The following is a 23,531-nucleotide window of genomic DNA, read 5'->3' as shown; positions in this document are numbered from 1 at the left end:
ATGAAAGTAAATATCAAGTAAGTCACTTTTGTGAAAGTCACATGCCATCTTCAGTTGGGACCAGCTCACCTTTGTCATTCTTTTGTTCAGAAGTAAAGGAAATTTTTCTTAGTGATAGAGAGCATCCAGAAAATGAATATGAAGCAATACAATTTTCCTCAAAGAAATTGTTTTCAGTAATGAAAACCAACAAAAATAAAAATGCAAGGTTTTCTTCTGATTATAGGCTTTCAAAAACTTGTATATTCACTGTAGAAAATGAAGATCTCAATACGGCACCATGCCCTCCTGCCCTTTTATTTCTTTCTAGAGACCAAGTTAAACTTTTGGAAGAAAATGTGAGAAATCAAATTCCTTTGAAACAGAGAGCATTAGAAATTATAAGTAATTATCTGTATTCCCGACCTCAAGAGTCATTGATTCAGGATCAACATTCTGTTGAGATTGTTATTTCTACCCAAGCACAAGATTTTTTTCCAGAACAAAATGCTATGCAGAATCAAGAGTTTTATGAGACACAATTTATTAATCAAGCCCAACAATTTGTTCCCAACCAAGAATCAGTCAACAGCCAGTCTGATATCAGGGCTAGCTATTTTGCTCAGGCTCAAGATTTGATGAAGAAACCATTTTACAGCAGCACACAAGACTTCTTCCAGGCCCAAGATACAGATAGGAGCCTATATTATACCGAAGCTCCATATTGTGTTGAGGCACAAGATTCAATCAAGGGCCTAGAATTTGATGAATATTTAGATGACGCCCAATATTCTGTTTGGTTTGAAGATTCCAACAAGATTAAAAATTCAATCAACGTGCAAGAAAGTGTTTGTAAGAATGCTGAATTTCTAGTTTTAACTTTTAGTCCACAGTCAATTGCTGAAGATATGTCACAACTACAGATGGGAAAGCCAAAAGACCAGCAACAAGTTGCTTTATTAGAAATAAACCAGTATTCTATATGTAGCCCAATGCTCCTTCCACCTACTGTTGAAGGGCAGAAAAACAGAAGAAAAGCACCAAATCGTAAAAGCAAACTCAGTCTTAAAGTTCCATCTCTAAAAGCAAAGAAAACTCCTTTGCACGAATCAAAACTCATAATATGTCACACTTCAAAAAACAGGAATGAGTTAGAATGTGAGAGTAACACTGTCAAGAAAGAATTACAGCAAAGAAAAGATGTATCAAATGTAACTTCGCATCTTATTTCTATCTCCAGGCTTAGTACTCCTCACATTAACAAATATTGCCGAAAAAAACTAGTGACAGGCATGCCATGCTTACAAAAATGTGGATATTTTCTGCAAGAACAAAATAAGTCACCAGATAAAAAGAAAATCAAGTACGCAGATTCTATTAAGAGAGAAAACCCAGGTATCATTAAAAATGTAAAACTGTATGACAAAGAAAATATAGGACTAAAAAACATTTCACCCAAAATGTTACCTGAGCTAGAACAATCTTTCACAGTCAACACTGAAGAAGTAAAGGCATCTTGCACATTATTAGAAGCAAACCAGAAGAGTACAGAGTCTCCTAAAGACCTTAAGCAAACACTTGACCCACACATTCCAAACCATGATATGCCTTCAGAAGAAACAACAGGGGAACCTGTGCAGAAACTTGTTTCATCTCCTAAGATGAAATCAAACGGAGGCATGAAAGTACAGGATGATCTACCAAGTAAGGAGGAGTCCCATCTACTACTTTCAAATGGAGAGGAGTTTGCAGCTACTACACTAAATATGCAGAGGTGTTTTCCACAGGAAAATACACAGCAACAAAAAGATTTTCTGGAAGTTGTTCTAGAAATGTCAGATGTCAATTTACTCATTTCCCTTGGAACCAAAAGGTATATAAGTAGTGAAGACTCAGAAGGCATAAAAAGTCCAGTGAGTACAAAAAGTGTCAATCTGAAGCAAAAGAAACCATTAAGACTTAATATTTCAGAAAATGGTAACCTGAGTGAAAGTGAGGAATTGGAGTGCAACACTGGCAGCTTTATAAGAAATATGCATCAAGATGAAAGGACATCTGATGCATTTGATAATGCCACTTACACTACCATTCCTGAACCAACCAATGTGGAAATGCACGGCAGATTAAAAGCCAAGACAGATACATCAACAATAATAATAAAGGGAAGTCATTCAGCATCAAAGCAAGAAAAACTGCCAGATGCAAAGAGAACAAAGAAGGCAAAATATATTCGAAGCTCTGCTTCTAAAAAGCCACAACAATATGATAGTGAACAAGGGGAAGAAGAGGAACAAGCAGTAGTTCCTCAGGTGACCCCAGACTTCAGGTTCAGCCTACAGCTGAAGCAAAAGCCCAAATATGTCAAATTTGAAATGGAACAAATCTGTTCAGGAAATAGAAAATCTCAAAATAAAGAGCAAGAAATACCATCACAAACTCTTTCTAATCAAACTATTCTGGAGACGAATCCATGCCCCATGATGGATTCATTTCAAGTTGAGAAACTGAAGCAAAACACAGACAGATCTGCAGGCAAAGAAAGTGCTATGGATCATATGAATCTTATAATTCCAGAGAATTTGCCAACTGGTGAATATTTAATTGAAACAATGGCATGTTGGGTCCCCTTTGGTGGAAACCCCAGAAAGACATTGCATGGTCATATTACAGAGGAGAAGGAACACTTAAAAAGAGATTTACCTGCAGTTGCTATGAGGTCTTCTCAAATCAGAAAAGTACTGTCAAGAACAAAAAATATACTCAGTGCCAGGCATGCAATTATGAAAGTAAAGAAGTTAGCAAATTCATTAATGCTTTGTACCAAGAGACATGATGCTCCAAGCCATAGGAAAAAAATGGGAGACGGTTTTAAAGTTAAGAAGATGCTGCAAGACAAAATTTTGGCAGACGCACTTCTGGATGTCTACCCTCACTTGTCTATTTTGCCTAATGCTAGAATGGATAGCAGATTAAATGCACAGAAAATCACTCATATCAGTCTCATACAAGAGAGATCCCATGTTAATAAGGAAAATGAATCTCAAAACACACTAAAAGCTAACTTGCAAGATGAAGTGAATGAGGTCAGAGACCATCTACCAAAAGCAGTCCCTTATGCACATACAATGGAGGAGAGTAAAGCAGAGAAAAAAATGCATCAACCAGTCCCATTTACTGAAACCATGAAGGAGTCTGTTGAGTCCCTTAGAATGGCTCCACCTCACACTGAAAATTTGAAGAGAAGCCTAGCAACACAGACTGACTTCCAGTGCACAGCAGGCTTGGAGATATCTCCTCCAATATCAGAAAAATCACTAAGGGGAGACCCTTTTGATCAAACAAAAGAAAATAATGTTCCAAGTATTAGGAGTGATACAAGGGAAATGGATCACCATTTTGCAGGAGAAAAAGCAGAATTACCAAAAGATTTACAAGAAACTTCCCCAGAAACTTTTAGTTGCTGCATGCCTGTGCGGTCTGACTCTAAAGGGAAGAAAAACAGAGTAAGATTTGCAAACGTGACAAATACAGTGAAATTCAAATGCATGAAAATGAATCCACCAGTCTCACAAATTTCCAGTATCACAAGCCATAGAGAGAAATTGGACTTTAAAAACAAGGTTACAAAGATAAACCCAATTAAAGACTTGGTACCCGAATGTCTAAACGCCCTCTACTCTCCCATATATGAAACATTGCCAGGAGAGTACTCTCAAGCTCAGATGAAGCAAGGAGAACTGGCAAGTAAAAAGTATATTGATGTCTTTGCTAAGAGTAGTGTAGTCCATGAGAGAGAGGTTTTCCAAGAGGAGGAGGAACAAAAAGCTTCCCTAGAAGTAGCTCCACAGGAGAGCCAACACCTGTGGTCTGATGCATGTCAAATAAAGAAAACCCACCTTGATGAACCAAACCTATCACTGATAAGCTGCTTAACACAGGAGCTACCTATTATTGGGCAAGGTGTGCAGCACCAAGCAGTTTTCCCACAAACTACTTTGGAGGCTAGTCTCAAAAAGGATCCCACAGAAGCTGAATTATGGAAACCCAACCAAATGCAAAATGACATAGAAGTCCCTATGGGTCCTAAGATTCCACCTCTCCAAGTGGGAAACTCATCATGTGATGAATTTAACACAGTGATAAACTGTGGCTTGCCATCTGGTGGAAACCCTAACAGGGAACTAGATTCATATTTTATGCAAAAAAATTCAGAGGTGCCAATGGATGTGCAAGTGACAGTCCTGCAATCTTCTGATTCTGTTATATCACCCTGTGTTTCTAAATTTAAAAGGCAGAAAAAGACATTAAGATTAGCAAGGAGGCAAAGACCAGAGAGTCGCAGACTTAGAACTATGAGGGAAATAAAGCCATCAATCTTAAATACGCTTAATGGCAGATATAGCAAGGAACTGCAGAGCAATATTAAAATGAAGATGAAAGGCCCACAGCAAAGAGAAAATGCAGCAGATACATTTTGGGACATCATTCTCTCCAAGGTGACCATTTTGCCCAACATCAAAATGAGGAGGAGTTTAACTGTGGGGAGAATAAATGTGCGAAGAATAGCAAGATTTGGTTATATGCAGTTAATGCAAGAGAAATCACTAAGTGGAAGAAAAGTATATTGCCTAGATGCTACTTATATGAGTAGTTTCTCTAACAGATTGAAATGTGGAAAGGAGAGGGAAGGGGAACCTAAAGCTTTACAGCTTCCAGAGAGTAGTCATGGCTTCATATTCAGCACACATCAGAAGAGAGATCATGGCCTTGTTGAATTTGGTGAGAAATTGTATCAACCAGGAAGTACAAATACACAGGTACAACCACAGACACATCCTGCATCAACTATCTGGCGTTCTATTTCATGCCCCATGCTAGATCAATTTCATTCTGAAAAGCTGGAGACTTGGGTTAGGTTTTCACCTCCAAAATCTAGGGATGCAAAGGTTGTTTCTGCAAAAAAAGGTGGAGCCCCATCTGATGTAAGCTGTCACAAGGAACAGGCTGATAGTAATGAAAATAAAGGAACAGTGGCCGTTCTTTTCTACACACCAGCTTTATCTACATCTGAAAGGAAGAGAAACTTCAAACAATTTTCAGACATGAAAACTAAAGTGAATCTCAAATATGGAACTAGGAAGGCAAAGAAATTACCAGTTTCAAACATGCTCAATATCAAGGGTTGTACTAGTCCAAACTGTAGGAAAAAATCAGTAGGGAACTTAACTAAAATGAAAGATATGTATCAAAATAAAGAAGTAGCAGATAAAATGTACTCTTCAGCAACTATTACATCTGATATTAATATGTACAACAAAATAGAAAGAAGAAGACGCACAAGAGAAAAACAACTCAGTTCTACAAAAGTAAAGCAAAGGAATGTTAATTCAGATGACATCAAAGAAACCAAGCTTCAAGATCAAGAGAAAGAAAAACGTAAACAGGAAGCATTATTAAAAGTAATTCCACAATACAGTCAACATTTTGTATTCTATTCAGGCCAGAGGAAGGATCATGACCATTGTAAGTCAAAAAACCAAGGAAGCAGGAAAATTCTGATTGTTACAGAACAAGATGTCCCACAGCAGATTCAATCCACAGATCCAGGGCAAGGACAGAACTTGAAGAAAGACCTCCAGACTCAAAATGGCATGATATATACAAGTTTAAAGATTCCTTTTCTAAACTCAGAGGAATCATCAGTTGGTGAAGATATAATTAGCACAGAAAAATATGGCATCCCAATTGACGGGAAGCATGTGAGGGAACCACACAGCCAAGGTAAAGAGGAAAAAGCAGGGTTTAAAGATGATCTACAGGCAGCAGCTGTACTGGAATCTTCCAGACTCTCCACAATTGATCTACCTGAATCCAAAAGGCAGAGAAAGACATTTACATCTAGAGTCATAAAAAGAAAAATGAGTCCCACACGGATAATTATGAAGGCAAAAAAAATACCAGTTTCGAAGATATTTAATATTCCACAGAGTGGTTGTCGAAAAAATTTTTTATCTCCCAAGACCCTAATGACACAGATTGTTGAATTTTTATCATGCTGTAGCAGCATCATATCTTCTGGGTTTCATATGGTCATACTGGAAGATCCAATAGTAGAGAAAAAGAAAATATCAGCACAGGAAATGCCAGCAATGATTTTGGAGTGTTTGGATTCCTCCACACTTGCTTTACCTGTATCTAAAAGAGAGAGAAACAACTTAATGCTAATGAAAAGGAGACATAAGATGAGACCAAAATGCATCACTTTGAAGGCAAAGAAGACACCATTCTCCCAGACATTTAATATCACAGGACGTCACACACCATGCCAAAGAAGGCAATTCAACCCTGAAACAACAACTAAACAAGGTAAACCTGTGGCAGATATATTCCTAAATGCCATTGGCTTCCTCATGCCTGTGCTGCTTGACACAAAAGTATGTGACAGAGTGGAAGAGACCAAGAGGCTGGGGAATACACAGAGTAGCAATGGGTTACAACAGCAAGAGCAGTCAGCACACAACAAGACAGACCCACATGCACATCCGGGTGACGAGGACACGAGCCCTAATGGCACTAAAGATATAATAGATCAAGGTGGAGAGACAGCCCTGCGGGTGTCCCAACACTTCAGCTTCAGTGCTCATGGAATAAAGGCAACTAACTTTCAATCAGATCTAGAACTGAAGACTTCAGCAAGCAACAAAATCCCAGACGTCTTTTCTACACCTCTAGAGCTGCAGCATCAAATAGTTGCCGAACAAAGTAGATTAAATTCTATTGCAAATACATTTTCATTTGAGAAGCTACCAAAAAGAACAAAATCACAAAAAGACTTAAAAGATATATGGAGTGGAAAGATTTCATCTCCAATGGCAGAAAAATCAGTTAGTGAACTTTTAATTGATACAACAAATGGTCATATCCCATTTGAAAGAGGCACTGGGAAGGAATTTGCTAGTCTTACTGCAGAGGGAAAGGTATGTTTGCAAAAGGACTTACAAGATAGAACTCTAGAGCCTCTTGATTTTTCCATGCCTACTTCGTTTGAATTTAAAGGGCAAAGAAATGCAGTACAAATTGCTAAATCCATAACTGGGAAAACACAGATGCCATTAGTTTTTGAGAGAAGTAATATCACTAGATATTGTGCCCTTAGTTGTAGAAAGAAAAGGAAACTCATCTTGAAAAACATGACCAAAGAAACATGTCAAGATATATCAAATAAATTTATGAATACCGTTTTTCCCACACTTGTTTCACCTGGCATCAAAATGCATAAAAAAGCTGAATCAACAAGAAGCCCATTAAGAAAAACAAGCAATGTTACACAGTTAAAGCAAGATGAACTGAAAAGATTATATATAGATCCCTCTAATAAATGGACTGTGTCAAGCAACACATTAGAAACAAGATGGCAGAATGAAGAAGAAAGAAAGGGCAAAGAAGTTTTACTTGAAGCAAGTCCACAATTCCTGAAGAGTGCAGAAAATAGAAAAGGCCAAAGTCTGCTTATTCCAGAGCAAGATATACAGCAAAAAACAGTTTCAGAAAATACTCTGGAGGTTTTTTGTTCTCCTCTAGTGACTTCATTTCGAATTAAAAATCTACAGAACATTCCACTTCAAAAAAACGTACTACATCAAATAAGTGAAAAGTTTCCATGTCCAAAATCAGAGAGGGCAATATTTGATGAACTTTTAATTGATGAAATAGAATATAATACAATATCTAATGGGGATCCTATAAGGATGCTAGAGGTTCACAGTGCAGTTTCCCCACAATGTGAGGAAAGAGAGAAAAATGTAAGTGCACCAAAAGTTATAAAATACACAGTTGATCAAAATATCCTACCTATCAACTCAGGGAACTTAGTGTTTGACAATCCATGGGATACAACTTCTTTAAAGAAACTGGGTAGTCATATAGCTAAGAAAGATGATGAGGTGCAAAGAGATTTCCTAACATTGGGAATGGTGTCTTCTTTATCTGATGCCAGAAGGCAGAGAGATGTATTGAAATTTCCAGAAAGTCAAGCTCTCATGAGTCCCAAACGTGTAGCTATGAAGGCAAAGAAGCCTGTTTGTTCACAAATGATGAATGTCATCAAGCATGGCAATCTGTACCATAGGGGGAAAGAGGAATGCAATGTAAAATCTTTGCTAAAAGACAACCAACAAAATGAAAGTAGAGCTCACACATTTTTGTTTCCTTTACCTGTCTCAACTAGTACCAAAGTAGACAGTGAAGTACATAGGTCTTCAAAAACTGAGATGGATGAACCAAGAGTAAAAGTATACCATCAAACCCATCCAGAGGTAGAGAAGTTGCCACATGAAGACACACAAAAAAACAGTTTGACTGGTTTGCAAAACAGACCTAGTGATGCAGTGAAAATGAATGTGCTACACGCAGAGACACAGGAGGATATCTCAGACGTGCCATCGGGGTCTGGTCCACACTGCAGCCAGCACTTGAGCTTCAGTGTATATCAAACGGAAGCCCTTGATTCTCACAAATCAGAGTCTGATCTGAAGAGGTCAGAAGGCAGAAGGACTCAGAATTTGTCCTATATAGCACAGGAAGCACACCTTCAAGAAGAAGATGTGTTTAAGAGAAGCCACCAGTTTCAAGAAACTATTTTGGAGCCTATTTCTGGACACATGATAAATTTTCAAGTTGAAACAATGCAAAGAAGTCCTCATATGCAGGAAGAAGTAAAAATTATGGCAGGTCTAAAGACATCATCTCCAAATGCAGAGGAATTAGAGATCATTTCAACAGTGTCTGATTTGCCCTGGGATGGAAATGCTAGACAGAAATATGATTATCCAGTTTCTGGGGAAAAGGCATACAATCACAAAGACTTATTAAGAACATCTTTAAAACCTTTAGATTTCTCCAGCTTTGTATCTTATGAATCTAAAAGTGAGACCTACACATTAGATTTTGTAAGCAAAAAAAGTATACTGAGTCCTAAGCATATAACTTTGAAGGCAAAACAACCACCAATTTCAAAACTGCTTAATATCTCAAGGTATCCCATGGGAGGCCATAGAAAGAAAAAGTACAACATAAAGCACAAGCTGAGAGAGGTGCAGTGGTATGCTAGTGTCAGAGAAGTATTACTTGAGGCCTCTGAAGATGCTAAGAGTCTTCCCCTCAAATTAATGATTGATAAGCTCTCATTGGATACAACTGTGAGGGGCATCCAGTCCAACAGAACATTTCAAAAAACTGTGGTAGGTCATATTCCAGAGGAAAAGGCAGAGTTAGAAGAAAATGTAACCAAAACTTTGTTGGGGCCTTCTGATTTTTTCATGCCTGGTTTCTTTGACTCTAAAAGCCAGGCAAGCACAGTACAATTGTCAGAAAATGAAACTATATTGAATCCCAGGTGTTTGGCTACAGAGGAAGAGAAGCCACCAGTTTCACAGATACTTAAAAGCATTAGACACTTTGGCACAAAACATAGCAAGAAATTTAAATCTAGTTTAAGAACCAGCATGAAAACAATGTGGCAAGGTAGAAGCATGACTGGCACATTTCCAAATACCCGTTGCTTTGCACCAAATACCTCTGACATTAGAAAGCAATGTAAGTTAGAAATGGAGGCAGACGTGACAGTACCAAGGTTTAGTCACACACAGCTAACACAGCAGTCGCCAGCCGGAGGCCTGTCACATTCCAATTCCATTGACCAGAGCAGTACCTCCAGCTTTTTAAGGGAAACAGAATTACATGATGGAGAATGTGGGAAAAAGAAAAGAGAACCTCCAATAAAAACTGACTTATTCTACATAAAAAGCTTAACAATAAATGCACATCCCATAAAAGTACCCGATCCTGGCAAATCAGAAGTCATTCTTCTAGGAAAATCATTTTTCCCCAAAAAACAGGTGTATGAAGGGGATCCAGGAAAAAATGTCAAAGTAGAAAACATAGAAAATGTGCAAGCAAGTTTCGGAGTTGGACACTCCAAGATGGAGAAACCACATATTTTTGCAGATTTAGGTGAACCAAAAGATGATGCTATATTTAGTCAATATGATCAAAAGAGAATTGACCAATCTGTTTTAAAAGAAAAAGCTCCATACCATTTGGCTGGAACCATAGATTCTGTTGGCAGGCATTTAACTGTGTCAGAAGGAATTGAAAGACAGACTGACAATCTAAACATAGTTATCACAAGTCCAAAAGGCATAATATCAAAGGTAAAGCGATTGGCAGTTTCACAAACACTTAATCATGCAGGTCATGCTGCTCTAAGCATTACTGAGAAACCGAAGTGGAATTTTGAAACCCAAAAGATAAAAGTAGAGAGACAAAAGGCTGTACCAAGTACTGAAGTAAAATCTGTATATGCCTCTATGCCAATGCTACACGGTGCTACATATGCCAGGGATACACGTGAAAAATCTTCGAGGGGAAATGCTCCTAATAAAGCAGAAGTTAGGAAGAAAGAGGAGTATGGACAACAGATTTTGTCTAGATCAGCTCCACAGGATATCCAGCCAGTTGAGTTTGGAGCAGATCAATTGAGAGAGCCTGATCCTTTCAGCTCACAAGCACCTTCAATCAATAGAGTGTGCCCCAAGATGATCACTTCTCAGAAAACAGAAATTTATTTAATAGATCAAGAAGCAGAGAGAAAACCTGTGGAGTTGCTTAGTCCAGAGTTGGTTTCTTTCTCTAATGTAAATCCTCTTCAAATTGGAAACCAGAAGAAAAAATCCAAGACTGCAAATGGTGAAACGGTAACAAATCTCAAGACATTTGCCCTGCAAGAGAAACAGCAAGAGCCCAAAGAAAAATTTAGGGAAAAAGAGGAATATGAACAACAGATTTTGTCTAGAGCAGCTCCGCAGGATATCCAGCCAGTCGAATTTGGAGCAGATCAATTGAGAGAGCGTGATCCTTTCAGCTCAGAAGCACGTTCATTCGATACAGTGTGCCCCAAGAAGATCACTCCTCAAAAAATAGAAATTTATTTAATAGATCAAGAAGAAGAGATAAAACCTGTGGAGTTGCTTAGTCCAGAGTCGGTTTCTTTCTCTAATATAAATCCTCTTCAAATTGAAATCCAGAAGAAAGAATTCCAGACTGCAAACAGTGAAACAATTACAAATCCTGAAACCTTTGCCCTGCAAGAGAGACAGCAAGAGCCTGTTATCTCAGGAAATATCTCAAGTTCTCCTTATGCCTTCATACCCATGTATCCTAAAATTGTAAGACACAATTGTACGGTGGAAACAGCATATGTGAAAAATGCTAGACATACCAAACAGGTACAACTGAAGGCAAAGAAAACACGAGTTTCCTGGATGCTTGGATGTGGTTCAAGAAACAATAAGGAGGAGCAGGGAGGAAACATTCAGCAGGAGAAAGCATTTCAGTTGAGTAAAGCTGCAACAAACCCAGTTCTGAAAGCTGATTTTGACTCTCGATCCCCTGTGTCTTCCAATAAAAAGCCTATAGAAATAAAAATGAAGAAAGACAAGTTGAAGAAGGGGGTAAACATTTTTTTACAGCTAATGCCAGAGAAACCACTAAACGACAGGCAGATATCATTGTCAGAATGTGTTGACATGGCCGGCATCATTGAAAAACCAGAAGAGAATATTAGAAAAGAACAAACCCACCAATGCACTTTAGTAGACATGCCCCAGCAATACCTACAACAATTACCGATTAGGTCAGAACAAATGAAAAGGCATCCTCATGTCAAATTAGAATATTTGGAAAGAAAGGTGTGTCTTGAGCCCATTTCACAGAAAGATGAAACTGATTACATTGGACTTGACCATGACAAATTAAAAGTGGATTTGGAAAAAGAAATACACCCTGTTATATTTTCACAGAAGAGAGAAATTAGTGGTGGTAGGCTCAGAAAACCAAGAACAGATACAGAACTTGATTTCTTCACTGCACAAGGAGAGAAACAAAGAATTGCAGATGTTGCTGAACATTCAGTTTCAGTTCCACCCAGGAAAGAAAGAGCAAAGAAAACAGATATTTCATTAAGTTCAGAAGGACAGAATATATTTACTTATAAAAAGCCAGAATCACGGAAACAAGAAAGTACTTTCCTGGTAGACATGGAATCTGTTTCCTATCCCATTAGAGAACCTCTTCATTTAGAAAACACAGGACAGGTAGCTAAGGAAGATATGCATGTTAACAGAAAAAATATTTCACATCTATTGGGAAGAAAAGAATTAAAGGAAACAGATATCTTAATAGATTCCAAAGGACAGAAATTTCTTTATTCAAAGCTAAAGGATCCATTCAAGATTTGTACAGAGCAGAGAAGACATGTGAAACCAAGTCATACACCTGAAAGTATGGATTCTGCATCTTGCCCCAGTAAGGACCCTCTTCGTTTAAAACAGGCAGTAAATACAAGGAAAGAAAATGGTAGGCTCTCTCGAAGTTTCAGTGTAAATCAACAGGGAAAAGAACAAACAGAATTAACTGATAATCTATTAAAATTAAATAGACAGAAAGTGGACTTTTCAAAAAAATTGAGGACAAGGCAACTGACTACTTATAACCAGCACAAAGACAAGATTTTAGAATCTATTTTCTCTCACACATTACATCATCTTCATATTGAAAATGCAAAGAAACAAACCTCAGCAAAAGCAATACTAAAGCCAGAAGTCTTGAAAAAAGCATCAGATGAAGTGAGTGTTCTGGAAGATCAACCTCCATGTACAGAAGGAATTAATCTGCCTATTACAGGAACAGAAGAACATCTACAAGAGAGTATATGCACGGTTTTTCCAACATCTGTTACTCATCCTCTGATGGGTACATATCAGTTTAATTTGCAGGTAAAGAGAACATTAAATGCAAGAGATAATCCATGCTATCACACTTTGACTACAGAAAGAAAACAGCAAAAGAAAAAAAGTATGTATAAGTCTCTTCCACAGTCCACATCTGAAAATGATAGTCCAATGCTAGATGCTGTAAATATCATGCATTGTGACTCTTCAGCTTCACAGATGAGGAAAACATTAAAGCAAATGGATGTTACAAATGAATATACTCAAAAAAGGAAAGAAGCACCAAAACAGCAGGACCTATCAATTTCCTATGAGAACTTGAAGGAGCGAATGTTTTACCCTCAAAAGTATCCCTGTCTCTGGCCACATTCAATTCCTCTAACAAGAGAGGTATTAGCAGAAGTGGGTAGTGCATTAAGCAGGGTAGAAGGACAAAATCTGTTTTCTACAGATCAACCAAGCACTGCATATAAGTGTGGACTAGAACAGAGTATGTCTCCAGTTACTCCAAGGGACATGAGAAAACAAGACAAAATGCCTGTAGAACAAAGCACAGAAGCTAAGAAACACATGACTGGTTTATTTTCAGAAAAAAAGCAATCATCATATGGGGCACCAGTAACAGAGACAATATCAAATGGAAGTTCATCCAAACTAAGAGTTGGAATGAAGGTAAAATCACATAGGGGAATTCCAGGAAAGGTGCATCTACCTAGAATACTATTACATTCTCTGTCTATATGTATGTCTGTTTTGCGTGAAAGTCAAAGACAGAAGGATAGCCTAAAACAAGGTGTTATGAAAGACATAATATGCCCCAAAAGAAAAGCTCTAGAGTTGAAGAATCTCTCCAGTGTCACTCACTCTGATACCCCAAGCAACAGAGTAGAAGGGCAGTGGAATGTAAAAGAGAAAACAGTAAGTACAAGATCCAGAAAGGGTGATCCAGATTTGGATGTGAAAAAAACATATCAGCCCATGCTTTCTTTACCTCACTTCAAATTGGATAAAGAAAAAATCGATGGGACTACTTCAAATGTAAAAAGAAGGAAACAACATATATCACAGGAAGAGAAGGATAGAGTGAAAGCTCTGGAAATGGAAGAAAAAATGAACCCATACTTCACAATGAAGTCAGAGAAATCACTGTCACATATGCTCAACAGAAAGGACTTGTCACTGTTGAAAATTATAAAACCAGAAAGCAGGGTACAAGAAGATAAAGGTAAATTGGATGTGGATCTAAGACTCTCCTATGCTTCTTTACCAACTCTGTCACATTCTAATTTGAATCCTAGGATAAAAGTAAGAAAAGATAAATCAAGAATACCAAAGGGCTGCCTTCCACCACTAAAGCCCCAGGCATCGTTAAATATCAGAAGAATATCATATTTAGAGTCAATGACTCGATATCACTTCAATAACATAATGGAATCAAAATGTTTGCTACAGAAGAAAAGGAGAGGTAGAGGAAATATAGTAGATCTGAAAGATATAATTGGCCTCATATATATCATTCTGAAGGGAAAGAATTCACCTTTTAAACACTTAGTGAATAGGAAGGAATTACAGTGGTCCAACAAAAAAACAAAGAAAATTATGCAGGAGGATAAACAAAATCAAGACATAATTCAGAATGAACTCTGGGATTCCATTCCTCCACCTCACCCAGAATGGGATCCTACAATAAAAGATCTATACATGCAAGGAATCGTAAGGTTCTGTCTTCCATTATTGACACTCCAGGAATTGTCAGATGGAACGGAACTATATAAGGAGCCAATTGATGATGTCTTAAGCAGTATAAAAGGAGCAAAATACATGCAAAATATATATCCTACCCCCAACAGTGTAAAAAATGCTGTAGTAGTTACAATGCAGAAAGAAGAGGAAAGTGTAAAAATGGAAAAAGTAATGCTTTTGAAAGAAAGAAAATCATTGGCAATTTCACAGGAAATTCAGTTAGACATCAAAGAGCAAGATAAAAATCTGCCAAAAGTTAAAGATGAATCAAATGAGATTTTGACCAGTACTGATACATACATACCACCACCTCATTTAAAATTGGATATGAGGAGAAGAAAAACAAACCATGGAACTGAGGTGAGAAGATACTTTCTTCCAGAACTATCCTACCAGAAATCATCAGATGCAGTGAGAAAACCAAGCAAAGAGTCCATTGAGGGTGATATCACAAGTGGTACACAAAAATTAAAAGAATTTATGCCACAGACAGAAAAGGATGATGTAAAGAAATTAGCTGAGAAAGGCACAATGTATCCAAAAGCCAAAGGTTTGGAAGGAAATGGAGCACTTTCACAAGACCTACCACCAAATTCTAAAGAGCAAGGGAAAACAGATCCAGAAGGCAAAAGACAAGGGAAAGTCCACAAAGGTCGTCAAGAACAGGGGAAAGCAGTTGCAGCAGGTAAAGCCCAGGACAAATGGGATCAAGAAGGCAAAGGTCAAGGGGAAGTGAATCAAAACAATAGAAAGCAAGGAAAAATAGACCAAGAAAGTGGAAGTGAGCAGGAAATGGTTCCCCATGTACATATGCCTTCCGAACCTCCTCTGATTTATCATAAGGCAGGAAAAGAAGATACGCACAAAATAACAAGATCTGCTATTTCACCATTACAGGACCAAAAATTATCTGACAGCAGGCAGATGATGCATACAAAATCAACTGGGGAGGAGAAATCACATGATGTAAAACCCATACAAAAATACAAGGCCCAGAAAGAGATGGAGAGAAAAAACACAGTAAATATGAAACATGGAGTACACCCTGAGGATGTGACTTTCAAGGCAGATCAATTATCACTTCCACATGAACCCAGTATCACTGGCCATGGTGACCCAAAAACTAGAAGACAGACAAACGTAAATGAAAAATTGGGACGTGTACAGGAAAGAAAACATGAACTAGATGAGGTACTTCCTTTACCTCACTGTAAATCAAACAAAGGGATAGAAGTCACAGAACAAAAACAAAAAGTATCAAGGTCCTTTCTTCCCCCTTCATACCACATGGAATCTACAGTTGTAGGGAAATTGAATTATAAAGTGTCACCTTTGAAAGACATCTCCAGTGATTCAAGAAGAACAAAATGCATGACACATGGAGAAGAGGATAAAGAAAATGTTTTAAAGAAAAGCATAATGTATCCCAAGGACACATCTGGGAAGGCAAAGGAATCACTCCTTGATGATATATTGAAAATAAAGAAACTGCAGGTGAACATCACACAGCAAAACAAACAGAGACGGGAAGGAAATGAGGATACAGATGTTCTTCTCAACCAAACTTACTCTTTTATCACTTCTTTACCTCTCTTTGAATTAGACACAATAAAAGAAGAAGATGAACCAGGAAAAATAAAAAGTTATGTACCACATCCTGTGCTGCATGTATCATTTCCTTCAGGACAAATAAGACTTACAGAGTCCATTTCTAGCTGTGCAAAGAAAGAAAGCCATGCAAAGCCAAGAAAACAGTGTTTATCACAGGAGGAAGGCAGAATACAACCCTCAGCCACAAGGGGCTTGATAGGCCCCAGTGGCACAGCTCTCCAGGCAAAGACCTCAGCATCTTCTCATGTGGTCAATATCTGTGAGCACAGTGCTCTGCGCAACACTCAGGAAGCGCAGGGGGGCATTATAGGAAAAGTAGGACTGAAACAAGAAAAAACAAGAGATCCTAATGTGGTTCAGGCAGAAATATGTCCTTCCATACCATCTCCATCTCACCACAGAGTTGCTCCTTCACAAGCAAAGCTTCCTCAATTATTAGATATAGGGAGAATTGGACATGCTGGTTTACGTGAAGGTGTTAGCTCACGTAATATAACATTAGGAGCAAAGGGGCGTGTGCCATGCAGAGAGGTAAGGGACAAAGTGAAAATAAAAGGCACAGAAAGTAGTATAATAAGTGTGAGAACAGAGGCATCCCCGCATCCACATCTATACGATAGAAGGAAACTACCTTTGAATATTAAAAAAGAAAGGAAAGGAGAGCAAGAAGGCAAAAGGGAACCAGGAGTGGTTCTGAGGAAAAGCTCTTTACCTTTTCCATCTTACCTGGAGCAGGACACTAGAATGAAAAAACAGGAAAGAACCCTTGGAAGAACACAGTTCTCTTTTCCACCATTAACGACTCAAGATGCATCAGATTCAGATAAAAAATCATGTACTGAGTCATTAGATAGTTACATGTTGAGCAGCATTAAAGAATCAGTACAGTCCATAGCACAGCAAGAAGAAAAAGATAGATTCAAAATAGACATAAAAGACATCAAGCTCCCCAAATATGTGATGGTACAGAAATCATCACTTTCATATTCACTCAATAATAAAGCACTGCCATGGAAAACCAAGGAACAAAAGGAAAAAATGCAGGAATATAAAACTAAACTACTGGTGGGTCTGGCAAACAGAATTATAAAATCATTTCTCTCACTTAGGCAGTTCAAGGAATCAAGTACAGGGAGACTAGCATATCCAGAAACAATTGATGGAAAACTTTCAAATGAGGTAGAAGAATTAAAAGAACATATGCTACAGAAAGAAAACGAAGGAGAAAAAGTTGTGGGTATGAATGTCATAGTGGATCCCAAGGACACTTGTTTGAAGACAAAGAAATCATGTATTTTACATACACAATTAGGTAACCTTCAAGGGAAATCTAGAAAGCAAGAGGAAAAGGTTCTAGACGTTAAAAGTGAGGCAGATATAGTGCCCAATGAGACTTCTGCTGAATCTCCACTTCTGCCTGATGTGAATACTGGGATCAAGGAAGAAAGCACACCAGCGTGGGCAAGATCCTTTTTTTCCATAGTAAACTTCCAGGAATCATTGAATTCTGAAGGAGGCATATGTATAAAGCCAATTACTGGTGATATTTTAATTTGTCTACCAAAAGGAAAACATCATGTCCAACAGAATGAGGAAGAGGATGGAGTACAAATAATAAAGTTCATGTTCCCCAAATGTCAAGAAAGGAAGGTGCAGGAACGTCCAGAGGAACCTTCAGCTTCATTGCCAACTCTGCCTCAGCGCAAGTTGGATACCAAAGTAGAAATAGATGATGAACTGCTAAGACTTCCAAGGTCTGCTTTGCCAAAAATATCAAGTGCAGGGAAAACAGTACCTACAGGGTCAGTTGGTAATGATACCATGAAAGATGTTAAAGGTGAAAAACAACATATGCTTCAGAAAGAAATGATAGATAGAGGGAAAACAGTAGGTAAGGGAAGCATAGATACATCTTTGAAGTCAAAGAAATCACCTTCTTCCCATAAACTCCATAGATCAGAACTGCATATGATTGTCAGAGGACACAAAGGAAAAGAACATGAAGGTCCAGGTGAACCACAAGGTATAGTCCCGAGAAAAATTTATGCTTTCAAACCTTCTCCACCCAACCCTAAACTGGATAAAGATACACAAGTAAATGAAGAAGAACTTGGAAATAAAACATTTCTGTTGCCACTAATGTGTTCAGCACTATCAGATGCAGAGAAAATAGCACATACAAAGGCATTAGGTGGTGATGTAAGGCAAAGAGACCCACAGATGTCATGGAAAGAAAAAAGGTATGAACTGAAAACAGTAGATATGAGGATCGGGGTGCATTGCAAAGAGGCAAGGATTTCACCCATTTCACATATCCTTAATATGAAGGAGTTTGTACTGAATATGAAGGTGCTGGAGAAAAAAGTGCATGAAGGAAAAGATGAATCACGTGTGGTTTTGACAAGGACTTTTCTTTCCATACCATCAGCACCTCTCCTTTCTCCGGATTCAGGGAAAAAAGTAGAGGAAGTCTCAGCAAGAATGTCAGGACCCTCTCATTCACAACAGAATCTCCAGGATTTATTAGATGCCCAGAAAAGAGCGTTCAGAGAATCAGTTGAAGATGATAGTAAAAACACCATGAAGCAAAGGAAACAGGGTGTGCCCCAGAAAAAGGCGGAGCAACAGGGGGCCTCAGACTTCATGATTGGAGCCCAGCAAAGGAATGACGCACCACAGGTTAAATCAGAAAGAGATTTAATTTCAAAAGATGAGAACGTTAATTTCACAAGATTTGGTACAACACAAAATGAGAGAAGAGTGGAATTGCACTTTACAGGACAAAAGGCTCAACCAGAAAGATGCAGAGAACCTGATGGTATGTTTTATTCCTACCACACAATGGATGCAATTAAAATTGGAAATCTGAAGAAGAAAACTGAAATAACATGTAACATAAATCAGAAAGTAAGTCCTAGGGTTTCAGCTTCCCTGCCAAGGGAAACATCCAAGGAAATATATATCAAATTTGGCACCCACATAGGTTCAAAAGGAATTTCTTTTCCAGAGAGAGATGCCCACCAACAGGAAATTTCATCAGAAGTGTCTCTAGAATATGTGGATTCATGTGAATTTGATATGCCAGAGAAAGATGTACAAAGTAATAATAAAATAAGCAAAATGTTTTCTCCCAAAGTGTTAGCACCACAGACAAAGCAATCACTTGAAAAAATAAATCGCACCAAGTTAGGTACATCTCAAAATAAAGAACAAGGCGTTATCATGGAAAAGCAAGCAGTGCCGTTGTCTGAGAGTACACAGGAGACCAGGCCAAATTCTGTGTTTTCTCTTCAGTCTCCACTTCAGGATGGAAAGCACAAGACACCGTTGGAAATAGATGTAGACAAAAAAACTACAGCAGACTCCAGCCTACAAATATTACCAGGAATACACGTGGATATTACAGAGTGTGATGACATGACAGGAAAAGAAAGTCAGGCATTACTGGTTTCAGAACAAGAGGAATGTATTATAGAGTCCTTTAACCCACTCTGTACTTTTCAATTTCAATCTGAACTTCTGGTGGAAGAAGGTGAAGTTAACACAGTACATTTGGAACAGAAGTTAGAGATGGCCAGTGACATTACTGTGAATCGGGAAGAAGGGAAATTGAAAGTACACACACAGAGAGCTATACAGCTGAAAGAGAACAAAATGGAAATGCACAAGAATAATTCTGTCAGTCTGGAGAAGGAGGACACAGGATCAGCCTCAAACCGTCCTGCAAGCCTTCATGATTTATCTCCAAGAACAGAGGAGTCTCAGAGCCAGACTCCGGTAATCACACCTAAGGAAAACATCTGCCCCATCAAGCAAAAGCACAAAGAGGAACTAGGGTTGTCTAAGGTAAAAGAAAACATTCAAGTACAAAAACCACTTCAAAGAAACACTCTGGGTTCACTTTATGCCTATATTCCTCTTTCCTTCAAAGGCCAGAAAGGCAAGTTGACAATTGCAGATCTGGAAAGAAAACTAAACCACAGACACTTAACTATGAAAGTCCCAAATCACCCAGTTTTACAGATTCTTGGTTCCATAAGACGTAGTTCTCCAAGCAATAGGATGAAATTGCAATATGAGTTTAACAAACCAAATAGAGAAGTTTCTTGTGATAAAGATGCCCCAGGAATATTTATCAGACGTCTTCGTATTTCCATGAAGAGTCCGCCACAAAGTGAAGAAACTGTAAAATCTAAGACAAACCGACAACGGGAAAAGAGAGTTTGTCTTTCTAAATTCTGGGGGCAATCACCAAATGCTGGTGAAATTGTCAAGAGAGACACCTCAACAGTTGTAAAAAGGGAACGAAATTTTAAAGACACAGTTCCCCAGAAGTCTCAACCCTTTGCAGTGCACAAACAACAAATGCAGAAGCATTCTCGTGGTAAGTCAGAAGCAAGCCTCAAGAGTAAAACAAGTAGGAAAAGAGAAGTCAGTAAAAAAACAGGTCAGAAAACTCCACAAACTGAGAAAAGGATTATTCCAAGTCATGATGCCCCAAGGAGCATAAAAAAACCTGATTCACATATGATTGAGCAAGAAGAAAAGATACCAGAATGCATTCTGACACCCACAGAGCATCCATCCATGTTTAAAGGTCCAAAGGAGATTGTGGAGACTCACATGAGAAGGACCATAAGTGTGAATGATCCATCTCTAGAGGAGGAAGAACCACAGTATGAGACTCCTCTTGATGCCAGGGGGTGTTCCTTGTTTCCTAAGCACAGAGATCAGGGTGAACCAGCATGGGACACCACCTCCCAAGAGGTCCAGCAGCAAGTAGCTGTTCCAGGAACTGTGCCCACATCACTGCAAGTTACAAGTGACGAGACCAAAACACCTTCAAGTGCTACAAGTGCAGAAAGTTTATTTTTCATTTATGAAGCAATTAAAGCTGCCCTTGACTTCCAGGTAAAAAGTATGATCCAAGACAAAGTTTCTTCTGAGAAACTGGACAAATTGCAAGCCGGGAAGTCTGATGACTCAATGTCACCCCCTTTTCCAGAGAGTCCAGATACAACATCAACAATAGTGAGTTCCAAACCGCAGCACAAACCCCTTTTAAGACATTTTAATCCTGAAGGTAAAAATAAACTCACCAATCATTTGGGGTCAAAAGCACTTGAAATAAAACTGAGTCTGATGCCAGAGGTGGCAAAAAAATCCTTACAAATGTTTGACTTTTGTCCCAGAGAGGCTATTCCTGAAAATAACAGTTGGAGGCTCTATCCACGGCATAAACAAATGAGTCTTATGTGTCCAAAAGGGGTGGATAGTGTAGAACTTAACTTAAAACATGATTACCAAGAAGATTCACCTCCTCTCAGCTGTATGAAGACACTGCTGGTTAATGTTTCAAGCAGCAGCAATGAGCTCATTTCAAAGTTAAACAGTATTAATAACCTAGAAAGTGAGATGTCTTCAGTGATTTTGACTAGTGAGATGCCACTGCCTCATATTCTCCAGAAGTACTCAGTCAAAGGTAAAGACAAACTTGTCATGCACTTTTCTATGAAAATATTGGAAATACAAATGAAAGCCCTTCCCAGAGTTGTAAGAGAATCTTGTGCAGTGGCCACTGCCCAGGATAGAACAAAACCTTTATCTAACTGTATTCATTCTGTCAAAGTCCCAAAGCGTAAAAACAGAATTTTCTTACTTTTTGAAGAAAAATCTCTTCATCAAATTGATCTTGATTTACAATACAAATACCTCCGCTTTCTGCTGGGGCTTTCTGATGAGAGTATGTTCCCCAAGCCAAATGCACTTCCTAAACACATTCTTAAACTAAACCCGATTTCAATATGTAAAAAAGCAGGTGATGGTAGAGAAAGCCATTCTCTTTCCTTTGACACAGAACTGTTAGAACAGCATATTTCTTTTAAAAAGCAAAACCCCCACAAAAACTCATTACACTTCAGAAAGTTCTTGGAGCCATCCCATACGTGTACCTCTGACGCTGGTCTACCCAGTAGGGAGCAGAAAGATTCTAGGGCTATTTCTGAGCTCAAATCTGACATGACTCCAGAAAAAGATAAACAATACAGTATGTGGTTTCAAGAAACAAATACATATAAGCCTTTTAATTTAAGGATGCAGGAGAACGATACTGGTTTAGTTAACTCGCATTCCACTCAGACTTCTGAAGATTATACTGATATTCAGATAAATACTGAGAGTTCAGCTAACCTGGACAGGTGCTTCTCCCCAGAGACACGTGAGAGTCAGGAATGTATGTTTTTAGAAACCAACCCTTACTTAAGTCGGGAGTCACAAAACGTTCTCTTGGAATTAGAGAAAGGCATTCCTTTGAAAAATTTTTCTAAGATGAAAGAAGTCACAACTTACTTGCAGCAATTTTGCAGGGAAGATTTGGGCTCCCATCATATTAGAGCCTGTAGGAAACATACATTTCTCATGAAACCACCTTCCTGTGAAAAGCACAGAAGCAGGAAATATAGATCAAATATATTCCAAATGCAGCCTCTTGATTGTTCTCCCAGCTCACTTAATACTGTGGACATTCAGTCTCTGTCTCCTTCCATCTCACTCAGAGAGGAGCAGCTTTCGTGGACGTCAGGGAGCAGGACAGGGTACTCTGTAGCTTCCTTAACTGAGTCAGATATGAAATTACATCTTGAAAATGACCAAGACAAGTCTCACATGTACCTGGAAAGCAAAGAAAGAAAGAAAGCCAAATTTGATTTATTCAGAAAGAACAACATTCATCAGGACCATAACTACATTCATACACCAGGTAAAGAGATACACACAAGAAAGAGGAAAGTGTGTAATTATGACTCACAAGGATCAACTTATTCCCAAAGCGAACATAGATCATCGTCAAAAACTCATCACATGGGTATTAACTTCCATTCTGACAAAAAACAAGACCAGCCCTTCTTTTATGCCTGTGTACCAGCAGATTCACTGGAGATTATACCCAAAACCATTCGCTGGACTATTCCTCAAAAAACCTTAAGGAAGGGAAACTTCAGAATTCCACTGGTGGTAAAGACTTCAAGTCCTTGGAGTATATGGAGCTCATCCAAAAAGTTGTTGGAGTCACTGTCAGGGTCCTTTAGTACAGTTCATCAGAGTTGATATGTCATCATATCTAGACTCCTCTGGATTGGAACTCTGGTCACTTGGTGGTATTCCATGACAAATAAAGTAATAGAATGTCAAATGATGTCCTCAGGAAGTGTCTTCTCAGTTGTTGGCTTTATTTCCACAGCAGAGTTTGCGTGTGTTCTGGCAAGCCAGGATGGAAGAGCAGGTGACTTTGGGTTCAGTCCTACCATGTCCAAACTCTCCTTTTAGTTGATGCTGCTGCCTGACAATCCTAAGAGGAGTGGTCCGCAGCCTAGAAGCCGTTTCACCCTACACCATTGACTGAAGGGCCCGTGG

At 38.5% G+C, this 23,531-nt stretch overlaps 3 protein-coding genes across 3 annotated transcripts; all 3 read left to right on the top strand.

Annotated features, from left to right (window-relative positions):
* Window positions 1-4,327, top strand: LOC139705524 (leucine-rich repeat transmembrane protein CCDC168-like). Its single transcript, XM_071611766.1, has 3 exons — window positions 1-17; window positions 311-4,082; window positions 4,271-4,327. The coding sequence occupies exons 1-3, from the start codon at window positions 1-3 to the stop codon at window positions 4,325-4,327; spliced, it is 3,846 nt and encodes a 1,281-aa protein (XP_071467867.1).
* A 4-nt stretch (window positions 4,328-4,331) lies between these two features.
* LOC139705523 (uncharacterized) lies at window positions 4,332-7,071 on the top strand. Its single transcript, XM_071611765.1, has 2 exons — window positions 4,332-6,956; window positions 7,036-7,071. The coding sequence occupies exons 1-2, from the start codon at window positions 4,332-4,334 to the stop codon at window positions 7,069-7,071; spliced, it is 2,661 nt and encodes an 886-aa protein (XP_071467866.1).
* Window positions 7,072-8,018: 947 nt separating this feature from the next.
* Ccdc168 (coiled-coil domain containing 168) lies at window positions 8,019-23,298 on the top strand. The gene has a single exon (XM_071611764.1). It carries the CDS (start codon window positions 8,019-8,021, stop codon window positions 23,223-23,225), a length of 15,207 nt encoding a protein of 5,068 aa, XP_071467865.1. The 3' UTR covers window positions 23,226-23,298.
* The last annotated feature ends 233 nt before the right edge of the window (window positions 23,299-23,531 follow it).

This window comes from Marmota flaviventris, chromosome 4 (genome assembly GCF_047511675.1).
Source record: "Marmota flaviventris isolate mMarFla1 chromosome 4, mMarFla1.hap1, whole genome shotgun sequence".
Lineage (NCBI taxonomy): Eukaryota > Metazoa > Chordata > Mammalia > Rodentia > Sciuridae > Marmota > Marmota flaviventris.
This window is presented reverse-complemented; position numbering and strand designations above follow the sequence as displayed.

What these genes read in the sequence shown, in the direction of transcription:
- LOC139705523 (XM_071611765.1), top strand. Translation starts at nt 4,332, where the DNA reads ATGAGGGAAATAAAGCCATCAATCTTAAATACGCTTAATGGCAGATAT. An exon ending in GTCTTACTGCAGAGGGAAAG is followed by an intron (nt 6,957 to 7,035) that starts GTATGTTTGCAA and finishes TTGAATTTAAAG; the next exon opens with GGCAAAGAAATGCAGTACAA.
- Ccdc168 (XM_071611764.1), top strand. Translation starts at nt 8,019, where the DNA reads ATGAGTCCCAAACGTGTAGCTATGAAGGCAAAGAAGCCTGTTTGTTCA.
- LOC139705524 (XM_071611766.1), top strand. An exon ending in CTAAGATTCCACCTCTCCAA is followed by an intron (nt 4,083 to 4,270) that starts GTGGGAAACTCA and finishes TAAATTTAAAAG; the next exon opens with GCAGAAAAAGACATTAAGAT.